A 13,901-nucleotide genomic window follows, 5' to 3' on the forward strand; every position below is an offset into this window, starting at 1 on the left:
GGCTGTGTGTGGTGGGGGGGCTGTGTGTGTGTGGGGGGGCTGTGTGTGTGTGTGTGAGGGGGCTGTGTGTGTGTGTGAGGGGGCTGTGTGTGTGTGTGAGGGGGCTGTGTGTGTGTGTGAGGGGGCTGTGTGTGTGTGAGGGGGCTGTGTGTGTGTGTGAGGGGGCTGTGTGTGTGAGGGGGCTGTGTGTGTGAGGGGGCTGTGTGTGTGTGAGGGGGCTGTGTGTGTGTGAGGGGGCTGTGTGTGAGGGGGCTGTGTGTGTGTGTGTGGTGGGCTGTGTGTGTGGGGGGCTGTGTGTGTGGGGGGCTGTGTGTGGGGGGGGCTGTGTGTGGTGGGGGCTGTGTGTGGGGGGGGCTGTGTGTGGGGGGGCTGTGTGTGGGGGGGCTGTGTGTGGGGGGGCTGTGTGTGTGGGGGGCTGTGTGTGTGGGGGGCTGTGTGTGGGGGGGCTGTGTGTGGGGGGGCTGTGTGTGGGGGGGGCTGTGTGTGGGGGGGGCTGTGTGTGGGGGGGCTGTGTGTGGGGGGGCTGTGTGTGGGGGGGGCTGTGTGTGGGGGGGCTGTGTGTGGGGGGGCTGTATGGGGGGGCTGTGTGTGTGGGGGGCTGTGTGTGGGGGGCTGTGTGTGTGGGGGGGTCTGTGTGTGTGCATGTAAATGTGTGTGGCTCTAGGACTCTTTACTACTCACTCTCACTATATACTACTCACTCTTTCACTTTGTACTACTCGCTCTCTAATACTCTTTACTAATAACTCTCTCCTACTCACTATCAACTACTCACTCTACTACTCTCCTACTTACTCTGTGTGTGGGTGCTAATGCAATAGGTCTCGCATATGCAAACGATTAAGCTATTGGCAATGTAAATGACTGCCATTTATTTATGATGTAAAAAAAAAAAAGTCATCAACAATGCCAATAGCTCTACCTTTAATAATGCCAAGACCATTGCATTGTAAATGCTTGTTTAAAGGATATAAGGAACTACTCTTCTGATGGGCTACATGGACTACGGATAAAATCTCAACAAAAATGTTTGTTTGTTTTTTAACCCAGGAAGTCCTCTTTTGACGTCTCCCTGTTGTGGTTTTACTTGTACCACCTTACTCAACAGGATACACATTTCTAACATCACTAACACCACAAGTTTTATCAAGCAGTTGCCCTCCACGGTCAAGAGAAAAGCAGCTTTTCTAAAAGAATTTACCTTTAATATAAACTGTAGGTCGCTTCCCAAGCACAAGGAGGACATCCATGACCTCTTACAGAATATACAACCGGACGCGATCTTCCTTACGGAAACATGGTTACATGTAAGTTCCTGACCCGATGTTGCAGCCGCCCTACCACCCAATTACACGATCATTAAAAAAGGATCGTGGGGATAAAATTGTTGGTGGTATTGCGTTACATTTTTAAAAAAGGCAAATGGGAGAATTTACCATTTGAGGGTTGTGAAGCTAGTTCTTTTAGACTCCTCCTTTCACCCCAATTCACGCTTACAGGGATCTGGATGTACCGCCCGCCGGGGCAAGCAGGGCCATGGGCGGCGATGTTTCCGGAACTCATTCCCTTTTTTTGGTTAGATGCTGCCAATTTCAATATCCTGGGAGATTTAAATATTCATTTTATCGACCCTGCATGCACTATTAGCACTGCTGTGTTAGCCGATCTGGCAGCTATGAATGTTTTACTCTGCAATTCAGGCCCCACCCATAGGGCAGGATACTTGTTAGACCCCATCTTCTCTAATTTACCCAATATCTCTTGCCAGACACCCCTCCCTATACTCTGATAGGACCATTTTATGGTCGGTTTCCAGGTGAGGCTTGATCTGCGGTGGGGTAATACATTCATTTTAACTACCACACCAAAGTTTAGAAACTGGAAGAATCTAGACTTAGATTCTTTCAATCAACATCTCGCGAATAACATTCCCGCCATTTCTTCCATTAAGACATCTGATTCGAATATCGTCCATACGCGGATCATGACATCCGTCAATACATGCCTTCCTAAGTATCAAAAAAATGAATAATCATCGTCCCTCAGACCCATGGTTCTTGGAAAATTTAAAAGTTGAAAAAACCAAATGCAAAGCACTGGAAAGACGATGGAGGAAGGACTATGCGCCGGAATCCAGACTTTTACAAACTTGCCAAAAGGGACTACCTTTCCCTGTACAATGCTGCTCGTGCTGAATAGGTTAATAACACTATTACATCAGCACATCATAATCCCAAAGTTTTGTTAAAAATTGTAAAGGAGCTTTCAGGAACTTGCCAACCAGCGCCACCCGTGCTCGATGAAGTTCAATGTGAGGACTTGGCAATGCTCTTTATTGGCAAAGTAGAGAAAATCTACTCAGAACTAAATGCAGTAACAACTAATGTGGAGCAGCAAACTAAGAGCGCATCCTCCACATCAGGCTGTGTTACTCCACTAGGGACCCATAGCACGCTGCCTACTAACACACTAAATGATTGGCTGCCGCTGGACATCCCGCCCTTTAGCCGCATCTTAAATAGCCTCCAATCTGGTTGACCGAACGATCCTCTTCCCATTTCCATTCTCCAAAAAGTAGAACCAACTTCACTTAATCTCATTATAGAGTTGCTCAATGCGTCATTGAAAGAAGCAATTTTACCATCTGCATGGGAACATGCCATGGTCCTCCCCTTTTGAAAACACCCAATGCTGATCCCTCGAACTTCCGCCCGATTTCATTACTTACTGCCTTTTCAAAAATCTTAGAAAAGCACGTTAACCAACAACTAACGCAGTTTGTGGAATCCCAAAAATGTTTAAATGCATCACAATCAGGCTTTAGAGCAGGGTTTTCCACAGAAACTATGCTCCTGGGAGTTACTGAAAAACTGCGCCAACATCTTGGCAGGTGTGGAACGGTGGCACTCATATTACTTGATCTGAGTGCCGCTTTTGACACTGTCACACACTGCCCTATTAAAAGTTCCACAATCTCTGGGCATATTCGGTTCAGCATTCAAATGGCTTAAGGATTTTTTGACTGTCCGGACTTTTCAGGTTTTTTTACCCCGTCTGCTAGCTCTAAGTCACACGCTTCTCCTTATGGAGTACCACAGGGCTCGATCCTCAGCCCATTGTTGTTTAACCCCTTCCATGCGGATGACGAACCCCAGCCGTCATGCACTACGGTGCTCGTGTGCTGATGACGGCTGGGGTTCGTCACGGCCCCGCCCTGTTTGTGTGTTTACCGCACAGCAGGGGAATCGCGGCTGCATGGAAGGGGTTAATATCTATCTTAGCCCGCTAGCCTCTATAGCAGAAGAGGCGAGGTTGTCTATCTTCTCGTATGCTGATGATACCCAGCTAATCCTCTCCTTGTCCACCAATTAGGCATCCATTGTCTCATCTCTCCAGGTAGGGCTGCATAAGATAGCTACCTGGATGCACCCTAATCGGTTAAAATTAAACAGTGGACAGACTGAGGTTCTGATTCTTGGGAAAAACAAAGACCTCTGTTGCGCCTGTCATTGGCCTTCTCAAATGGGTGATTTGCCTGATTCAGTGCAAACAGCACGCAATCTAGGTGTAATCATAGATGACCAGTTGTCTATGAGGCAGCAAGCAGTCAAGGTCGCCTCTACCTGCTTCACCATCCTAAAATGGCTCCGAAAAATACTTTGGAAGTTGCCTAGTCCCACGCAAAAAACAATGATCCAGGTCTGGATTATGTCCAGGCTAGACTATGGCAATGTCCTGTACTTAGGAGCCAATAAGGAGGTGGTTCGAAAACTGCAAGTAGTACAGAACTCTGCTGCCAGACTGCTCTGCCATGTGCCTAAAAAGTCCTCTATTTCAGGCTCTCTCCGCGACCTCCATTGGCTCAAGATACAGAATCGTACCAAATTTAAGGCCCTATGCTATATGCATAAGATCAAGATGGGCACAGCGCCTCTGTATTTGAGTGCCTTAGCCCATTCCTATCTTCCAACATACCTGCTTCGATCCTCCTCTCAGGCCAAATTTCTAGTCCCCATGATCAAACGGACGCGCATGGGTGGCCATTCTTTTTCTTACCTGGCTCCTTCACTGTGGAATTTGCTTCCCTCGCCGCTTCGGCAAGCAACTATCAATAACTTTCACAAAGGCCTAAAAACTTGGCTATGTAACCAGTACATGTTCTTTCTTTCTTTCGTGCTGTGTCCGATGGTGCCGGGAAACATCCGGGTAGCTGTGCGCCTTATAAATTTAATTAATAGTAATAATAGTAATAATGGAAATTAGGGGCGCTGGGGGAGGGGGTGAGGGGGCTACAGGGCTTAGGCCTTTCATTTTGCAAACTATAGTATTCAAATGTTAATCCAATTAGTTCAACTACTAGAATACATTGAGTTATTAAACGAAACACATGGTATTAACATGTACAGCTCACTTCAGTTTACCATCAAACAAAACTGAGATTGCATTTGCTTTGCTAATGAAAGCTTCATAATTTTCCATACAAATGTATTTACATTCTTTCTAGGCAAGGGTGGCACAAAAGCACTCTGTAGGTTAACCCCTTATAACAGGAAGACATCTGCAAATACACAGATCAGTAACAGACCACTTCTTCTCAAAACTGAATATTCCATATTTGTTATATATAAAGACTGGCATATACAATGTAGTGAAAAAATTGCTTGCACAACAGGTTTTATAGCATACAACACTTATGACAGTCAAGGCTGGGAGTACAGTAAACAGTATACCAGGTTTGTTCTGCCCATCCACAAAGTCAATCTGTTACTTACCTACAAGGACTTCCACAGCTGCCAGCGAGTCGTCTTCCCAGTCCATCTCTTCCTGCCTTTCATCATGCACCTCATTAACGCTCGATGTAATAGGATAAAACTGTTTCCATTCACCAATCAACTTCTTTGTAGCAGAGTCTGACATCTTGAATGACTGTCCTGTGAGCGTGCCATTAAGTCCAAATGGGCTGAGAATAACTAGATATTGGGAAAGAAGCAATACTTAATTGCACAAATGAATTTTTAACCATCAGTTCCTTTTTCACTGTGGAATTGTCCACACCTTAACGGTGCAGAGCAAACTTATGATTTCCCCAACCAATAAGCTACCCAGATAGGCTATTCAGTGCTTGAAAAACAAGATCACATCATTTGAGCTACACCAAACACTATTTACACATTTATAAAAGCACAATGGAACAGACTTCACTTGCTGGTGATAAGCCCTGCTTGAAGAAAACAGCCTACTATTATGTCAAACTAATACACAGGTCAAAAAAGTGTTTCCTAATAACACAGACTCATGAGAATTATGAACGGTTCTCCTTAACTCGAATGGAAACCAAAACTCAACTTTAACCAGCATTGGCAATGCCAATATGTCTTCCTTATAACAAAGTATACTTCACCACTGGTCACTTATGAGTTTAGGTATAAATGTAACATTACATGCACTAATCACTCATTGCTGCACTCGTGCATTTACACATCCACTCACTGACTAGTTTTCATTCACCCACTCACCTATCCAAAGTTAATCACATACAATCTTAAGTAAAAACTGAAAAAAATAAGAAAAATTAAATGTCGTAGGCGGTCTTGGAATGATATTCATAATGCATCATTGTATTGAAGATTTACAAACAACCAAGCTGCAACCCTGGAAAATAAAACCCATTGATACAATTTGGGCAGCAACACTTTAAGGTGGCCGTGTAGAATCAGTGGCCATATAGAGTGAGTGTCACTGCAGATAAAATGAGCTGTACGTGAACAGTCATTAGCACAGTGTGGAGAACAGCCAGGTGCTCAAACAAGCAACAAAATTAATGCGAGAGAGGGGAGCTGGTATAAAATGGAACTAAAAGCCTGACCCCAGTCCCCTCACTGATGCACACTGAGGCAAATGAGCACAGCAAGAAAACAATTATCACTCAGAGCAAAATAACCAATATTTAAGGAAGCCGGCCAACTGAAAAGGATATATGCCATCATAGGTGGAAGCAGAGTATACAATTTGACACCTGAACAGACCAATAGCTGAAGAAAGCTGAACCAAACAACCTCGGTGTCTGCGCATGAATGAATTTTATTATAATGTTCTTCATTACTAGAGTCTAACAGAGCCTGACAAAGCTAAAACGGTTAGGTCAGTACTTTTTATTACACACACTCATTTCATCCATACTTTAGAAAATTAGTACAACATTAGGGCAGGCACAAATAATATACAATCACAGTGCAATTCTACCTCCATAGTTTGCCAGAGGGGGAATAACCACCAAAATCTGTGTCTGCGATTCCATCTAATATAATCATCAACAGACTTAATAGTGCAATAAACCAATCCTAAAGGACTATTGTGGTATCTCACTAGGTTAATCCCTCACTTCACAATTTAACACTTCTATTACTTGAAATGGTACCCTTTGCAGAGGATAGCCAATTGATACTTTCCGCTGCAGACAATGCATAGAAAAAGGTTTTTGGACGGTTCAAACATGGCTATGTGGATAATGAATAACGGTCTTAAGTGAAATTGGGACAAGAAAGAGCTTGTGTTCAGCAAAGCCAATTCCATCTGATCTAACAACTGGTGGTAATGCAATTTAGGTACTGCTCCAAACACAAAGAAAGCGGTGAGGAATCTGGGCATTAATATTCATGATGCACTTTTTAGGAGAGTCTAAATCAACTTTGTGGGATATGTTATGGAATTCGCCACATGCTATGCAAAATGTTCCACTGACTCCCATTAAGTTGCAGGAAAACTATCATCCAAGCCATAGTTATGAGAAGTCTGGATTATGGCAACACCCTTTAAGTGGCATGGCACACAATTTGTTTACCCGGCTACAGACTATCCAAAATAGGTTTGCGCTCATGATTTACAACCTCATTTTCAGAACTGCATCACTTCACTGACTGTCAGGGGTAAGGGTGCCATGTTTAAATTGGTGTCATATATGACATCCTTTACGTCTCAGGCCCTGCTTACTTTCCGAGTAAACATTCTTCCTACAGACGTCTCAGGGCTTTAAAATATGCCAACCTGACTTTCACATACAGAGCATATACACCTTGCTAAAATAGGAGGTCACTCTTCTGCCTTTTTTGGGCTTCTTATCTATAGAATTCTCTCCCACAGAATATTAGGTAAACATCCAATTTCTCTACATTCAAAAACAGATGTCGGCCTTCTGTGTTCCCCCTCTGTATTCCACTGTGACTCCTCGGACCTCTAGCGCAAGCAAAACCCCTTCGGGAGAGAGTTTGGCACAATATAAGACTATATAACATAACTGACTTGTCACTATAAACAACCAGGCCTACTATATTCAGCCCTGTTAGCAAAACACAAGCAATATCAGTGAAATCACAACTTCTGCCCAATGAAATCCTATAGCAAGGGAGATCCCTTCCATTCTCCAAACACTCCCTCCTAGTACTTTCGTGCCCATTACACAAGTGATGGCACCAGCAGCACTGGCAAGCCACACTTTAAAATGGGACCCAGGTAAATGCGTCTTTCTGCACTTAAGGACGGGATTTGCAAATGGTAGATTTGAAAAAAATAGTAAAATGCACTCACGAAGTGTTAGAAAATATGGGTTGTTTTCATTTACAAAAGTTAACATTTCTGGTTATCCAAAATATTGAACTTCTCTAAACATTCACACGTAGGTCAGTCACTTAGTGGTCATCAGCAAACCGTGTTTGTGTGCATCAGCATTACAAAACTAGCACTGCTATCTTCAATTGGCCGGATTAGCATTTGACACCCATCTTTATTTGCAAACGTGGACAAGTATTAAAGTAAAATGAAAATGCTGTAATCTAATAGAGGCATGGATATGTAAAATTATAAAAAATTATAAAAAGCATCATCGGAAAAAGACATAAAATAGCATTGGAAAAACCAACAGGTCTCCCCGTTTAGACATATTGGCTTTGCCAATGCTTTACTGCTGATGCAGTGAGTTATTGGTGGGGTGTGGCAGACTGTTGGATCAGCAACTGAGGAAAACAAATTACTAGCACAAAAGTGCATTTTGTTTCATGAATTGGCCTGGCACCTGCCACGCCCTCCAAAAACAGTCAAAGGCAATACGTTTATTTTTCTTCCAAAGGACCGGGAGGGGTAGGGGAGCAACAGAGAAGGGAGGGGTAGACGGGAAAGCAAAGGGGAGTGTGCACAAGGAAGCTAAAACAAGCCATACAGGGGTTGAGGACCATAGAGGTGAGTCTGGCATGGTACTGAGGGAGCAACACGGTGATAGTGTCTGTATGGAGGAAGGAAGCAGCACACAAGTGAGCAAGCTAAAAAAACATGCACACTTTAATAGAGTGCTGGAACAGAAAGAAGGAAGCAAGCATTGTCAAAGTCAATTTGTAACAAGAACCAAACTATTAGTCGTGCCAATCGTATAGTTTACCTGTCGGTGTAGTTTTGCAGCTCGAAGACTTTCTGGATTCACTATGCTGTGCATTATTCCGCCATCTAGTGGTTGGGTTCGGAACTGTAGTCTTTTTTTCTCTTTTTTCGTGGGCCAGGTGGTCGTAAACATACCACCATTTGGTGTCCGTGGTGTCGACGTGCTTCCTCTGGAAGCTCCCACCTTCGGTCGCCATCTTCGGATTCTTTTTTTCTCATCTTTTGTTATTCTTGTTTTCCTCATTTTCTAAAGACTTCATCTTTTAATCCCTTTCCTACGATCTCATCTTTCTGGCGGAGGAGGGTGGGTTCACTAGTGAATCCAGAAAGTCTTCAAGGTGCAGAACTACACCGACCGGTAAGAAACTATACGCTTTGCAGCGCGAATCTTCCTGGATTCACTATGCTGTGCATAGTGTATCTTTCTGGATTCACTATGCTGTGCATAGACTTTGTAACCATTCAAAATAATGGGGTGGCCCAGTGACCCTCAGAACCTGGGTTCTAAGTATTGTATAAAGACAGTGGTTCTGTTGGGAGATGGATCAATTTCTTTGTCTAGTACAATCGTTTAATACATTTAAAAAAAAAAACGTTCAGTGTTATTTTGGAAATACTTGTGAATTTTTTTTAAAATACGTAATTTGGAAGGGAAGGAAAAAAAAAGAAACCACACTAAATTTTTGACTTTTACCCCAAATTTTTCTTATTTTGATAGTCAGACATTGATTTGTCAAAGGTAAAATTCAGAGGTCGTTGTGATTTTTTTTTTAAATACGTAATTTGGAAGCGAAGGAAAAAAGAGAGAAACCACACACTCTGTGTTTCTGTGCTTGTGGTTGGTTCTTGGAAAAAACTAAGTATTTGGATTGTTTGGTTGATGTGGAACCGTGACCCCACCATCGGCATGAAGTGTGGGTCTGTTCTCATTACAATCCTATCACTGTGTATCTGCAGGTAGGGCTCTTGAAGCACTAACGCCTGCAACTCACTTACTCTTCGTAGTGATGTTGTTGTAGTTATATCTAGGACCCTAAATTCGATAGTCCTGATTTATGCCCTTATGTGGTTATAATAAATAATATCCGTATAAAGGCATAAGAATCATATCCATATTTAGTCATAGCCCATGCTGCCCAAATTAAGCAAGGCTACTTCTCCATGCTCCTAGAAAGTACAACGAGTTCTGTAAACAAAAACAAAAACCTCCAGCAACCTGGGAATTCCCCATTGCTTCTGTTTTGATTTCGTCCTAGAACTCCTGTGAGCACTCTAAGAACGGCCAGTTCTTAGTGACATCTTCATTGACGTCTTATGTCCAACCTTACGTCAAAACCCGGCACCTTTCAGGTATAAATATACCAACGTTGCCTTAAGCAAACACACGGTGGTGGTTTTGGAGCAGAGCCGCTATCTACTTGCCCGAGAGCCCAGCTGATGCGGAGAGCCCACGGAAGCCGCCCCTCCCCTTTGACGCACTGAGAGACGCTGTCTTTTCTCCTGCCGAAAAATCCAGCTCCGGTGTTCTCAGCCGCCCTTGCGGGTTGCTGCGATATCGAGTCCTGAGAGAGAGATACCAGACCTCCTACTTTCTAATACCCAGGTACGGAGCTGACTTAACCATTAAAGAGAATTCTTGATTCAGATTCCTTGGCAAAACCAACTTAACTTAAACTGCTACTTACTTACTCCTTCCCACGTATTAGGCTTAGGTCAGGTACACCGGGGTAGGCGTATTTAGAAGCACCAGTTGAGTACGTTAGTCAATGTATATGTGTATGTATATATTTTATCTATTTTAAAGAAATATATGGCTAAGAAACCATATCAATGCTTTTACAGTATTATTTCATAATACTCCTTTTACTGTACGCACTTTACTTTATGCTAAGTATTGCAATTGTGGCAATTCATTTCTCTTGGATGAGAAAGAAGACTGCTCAATAAATAACACCTTTTATTGAAAACACCCGTCTCTTTTCTCTGCACTCTGGTGAAACTAAGTATGCACACTTAACTGAGTGAAATAGCGGTCTATTGTTTTCACACGACTCTAGAGATGCACTCTTATTCTGAGGGAGCAAAGTTGTCATGTTATATGGTTGTCAGAAGCTAATCCCTTCTTGTCTATCCAGGGAGGTTAAACTCCTCCTCGTTTATTCGAGAAAGTTTCTAGTGACCTCTGAGCTAGCTGGCAAACCTTAAGTCTAATATAGTCAGTAGAGACCTAGTCGACCTCAGTCCTACGTCTACACTGCTGAATATATTATTCCAATGCGCAGAGCCTATTGGGAATGTAGGAACTACACTACAATGTGATAGCCACTAAGAAGGTCGTCTTTAGCGTGAGCATGTGCAGTGTAGCCTTGTGAATCGGCTCAAATGGTGCCTCCATCAATTGAGTTAGCACTACATTGAGGTTCCATGCTGGCATTCTGTTTGGAGGTGCGATTCTCTCTGCGCCTTCCAAAAATCTTTTTACTACTTGGGAGGTGAAGAAACTTCTCCCTGTTTCTCCTCTTGTGCAAGCCACTATCACCGCTAAGTATACCCTTAGGGTTGTGTAGCTTAGTTTACTCCTCCTTTGTAATTTTCCTTTGCAGAGTCTTCCTAATGTCCCATTCAGAGAATCTTTTCCATTTTGCTACGTAGCATTTCCTGTGGTAGGTCTTCTTGCCTCCCTGAGCACTGCCATTGTGCTCGCCGGTAGTGTGAGGTGTGCAAACTCTAGGTCCTCAGGAGCCATGCCGTTAGGCGGAGGCTCTCTTGTTCAGGATGTAGCACCCTTTCGTTCTGCATTGTTAACAGGTCCCTTCCTTTTGGGAATCTGTGTAATGGTGCATGTGCCATCTCTACTATTTGTGAGAACCATGACTGTCTGGCCCACTGAGGTGCTATTAGTATCAGCGACATGTTGCTGAACCTGCATTTGCAGAGTACCCTGTGTCTCAGTGGTATCGGGGGGGAAAAGCGTATGCAAATGTCTTTGACCAACTTATCCATAGTGCATTCCCTTGTGACCGATGGTCTGGTTGCCTGGATGCAAAGTGTTGGCATTTTGCAATTTGGTGTGTTGCAAATAGGTCTATTTGCGGTGTACCCCACTTCCGGAATACTCTCTATTTCCTGTTGGTTAATCTCCCATTCGTGGGGTGCGGACGTCTGCCTGTGGAGTCTGTCTGCTTCCACATTGTCCTTCCCCGGGAGATGTATTGCTTAGTCTATTTTTAGTAGAATGGCACATGTCCATATTTCCTGTGCTAGACCAGATAGTGCTACTGATTGTGTTCCTCCTTGTTTATTGATGTAGAACATGGTTGTGGTGTTGTCTGTTTGGATCAACACCCTGTTTATGTACAGCTCCTTCTGAAAAGATTTTAAGTATAGGAACACTGTCTTTAGTTCCAGGTAGTTGATGTGCTTGACCGCATCCTGCTGCGACCATAGCCCCCTCACCTTCAGTTTCTTCATGTGCGTGCCCCACCCCAGCTGGGAGGCGACCGCTGTGATGGTCACTGTTGGAGTTGGTTGTGTGAATGGTTTCCCCTGTGATATGTTTTCCTTGTTCCACCATGCTATTCCTGATGCACTGCGTGTGCGACAACCTCTATAGATCTTTCCAACTCCCTGTTGCCTGTGACCATTGCTGCTGTATCCATTTTTGGAATAGCCTCCTGTGTAGTCGACTATTTTGGACTAGGTGAATGCATGACGCCATGATTCCCATCAGCTTGCTCACCATCCTCACTGTCAGAACTTACCCCTTGCAGTAATTACATGCTTCCCTCAGTATCGCCAATGTTCTCTTCCTGCTGGTGAACACTTTGGCCTTGACTTGCTCCGGTTCTGTTGACGATTTTTCCTAATGGATTGAGAAACCCAGTTGTGTCCGTGTCAGTATGACCTGCTGGATGTGTTTGCATTAGCTGTACGAACTTGCCTTTACGAGCAAGTCGTCAAGATAGGGGTATGTGTGTATTCCTTGCCTTCGCAGGTGTGCTGCGACAGCTGCTAGGCACTTTGTAAACACCCTTGGTGCGGATGTGGGTCCGAATGCCAGTACTGTGAACTAGTAGTGACTTTGGTTGATCACAAACCTTAGTAGATGTTTGTGGTGGATGGGGATGTGCAAGTATGTGTCCTTTAAATTTATAGTTGCCATGTAATCCCCTTGTTGTATTTGTGGTATTACCTCTTGTAGGGAAGTCATTTTGAATCTTTCAGTCTTCATGTATGTGTTCAAGAACCTTAGATCTAGGATAGGTCTTAGTGTTTCGTCCACCTTTGGCACGAGGAAGTAAGTGGAGTAGACCCCTTTGTTCCTCTGGTTGTGCGGCACTATCGCCTCCTTGCTGAGCAGTTCTTGCCCATCTAGTCGCAAGAGCGAAAGTTCCTTCGCAGAATGTGCCTTGCTTCTTAGTTTTCTGTTTGGAGGTTGATTCACTAGCTCTATACAAAATCCGTATTGTATGATGTTTGTTGTCCATCTGTCTGTTGTGACCTTCCTCCACTCCTGGAACAAGTCTATTATTTTGCCTCCTACTGGTGTTGTATGTTCGAGGTACTGTTTGTTGTGGAACGTCCGGTGGCTGCTTTGTGACCACCGAGGTGTTGCTAGGGTAAGTGTTAGCTTCATGGTGCAGTCACTTGGAAGGAGGCTGTTGGCTGCCTCTTCATGTCTGTCCTCGTCCGTTTGTGTGCCCTCGAAAGGACTGGCCCCGGGGCTGGTACTGCCAGTTCTGCTGCGGCTGTCCCTGCTGCTGCTGGCCTTGGTTGTTTCCTTGATAGCCTTGCTGAAAAGTTTGGTGCGATGTAATAGGCACTTTGCCCACCCCTACCACTTGGTCTTCTGGTGGGTGTACCCCTTCTCATACCTCTGAACTGCAGCACTCCCATGGACCTTGCTGTCTTGTTGTCCTTCTTGACCTGTGTCAACTTGTCAATTGGTGTGCCAAATAGTTGCTCCCTGGTACAAGGTGTGTTTAGGATGTTGCTTTACACTTCTGGCTTGAATCCAGAAATTGAGCCATGTGTGTCTTCTCTCAGTCACTCCTATCATTAGTATGCTGGACGTCTCCGCTGCATCCAAGGCTGATTTCAAGCATGTGTTTACCATGCTTTTGCCAACTTCTACCAGGTGAGCAGCTCTTTGTTGGTACTGGTCTGGTAGATGCTTTAGGAGTTGCCCCACTTGCTCCCAGTGCTGGTATGCGTGCCTGTTGATCAGGGTGTTGGAGTTTGCGATGCACCAATGGATTTCTGCATTTCTCTACACCCTTCTCCCTGTGAGATCCATCCTTCTACTCTCCTTATCTGAAGGTGGTCCAGCATTACTGGGTACATTGGCCCTTTTCCGAGCCGTTGCTGTGATTATGGAGTCGGCTGGTACTGCCCCTTGGATGTACGTAGGCTCCTTTGGGGAATGTTTATACTTTTTCTCCGTTCTTGGAGTCACAGCTTTGCATACTGCTGGT

General features: G+C 44.3%; 1 protein-coding gene across 1 annotated transcript in view; it reads right to left on the reverse strand.

Moving 5' to 3' along the window:
- MED13 (mediator complex subunit 13) overlaps window positions 1-13,901 on the reverse strand; it is a 1,439,203-nt gene that overhangs the window by 1,162,679 nt on the left and 262,623 nt on the right. Inside the window, exon 5 of the mRNA XM_078679821.1 lies at window positions 4,773-4,970. Coding sequence (XP_078535947.1) covers window positions 4,773-4,970 — 198 coding nt within the window. The remainder of the gene's footprint in view (window positions 1-4,772; window positions 4,971-13,901) is intronic.

Source organism: Lissotriton helveticus, chromosome 3_1 (assembly GCF_964261635.1).
Source record: "Lissotriton helveticus chromosome 3_1, aLisHel1.1, whole genome shotgun sequence".
NCBI classification, from domain to species: Eukaryota; Metazoa; Chordata; class Amphibia; order Caudata; family Salamandridae; genus Lissotriton; species Lissotriton helveticus.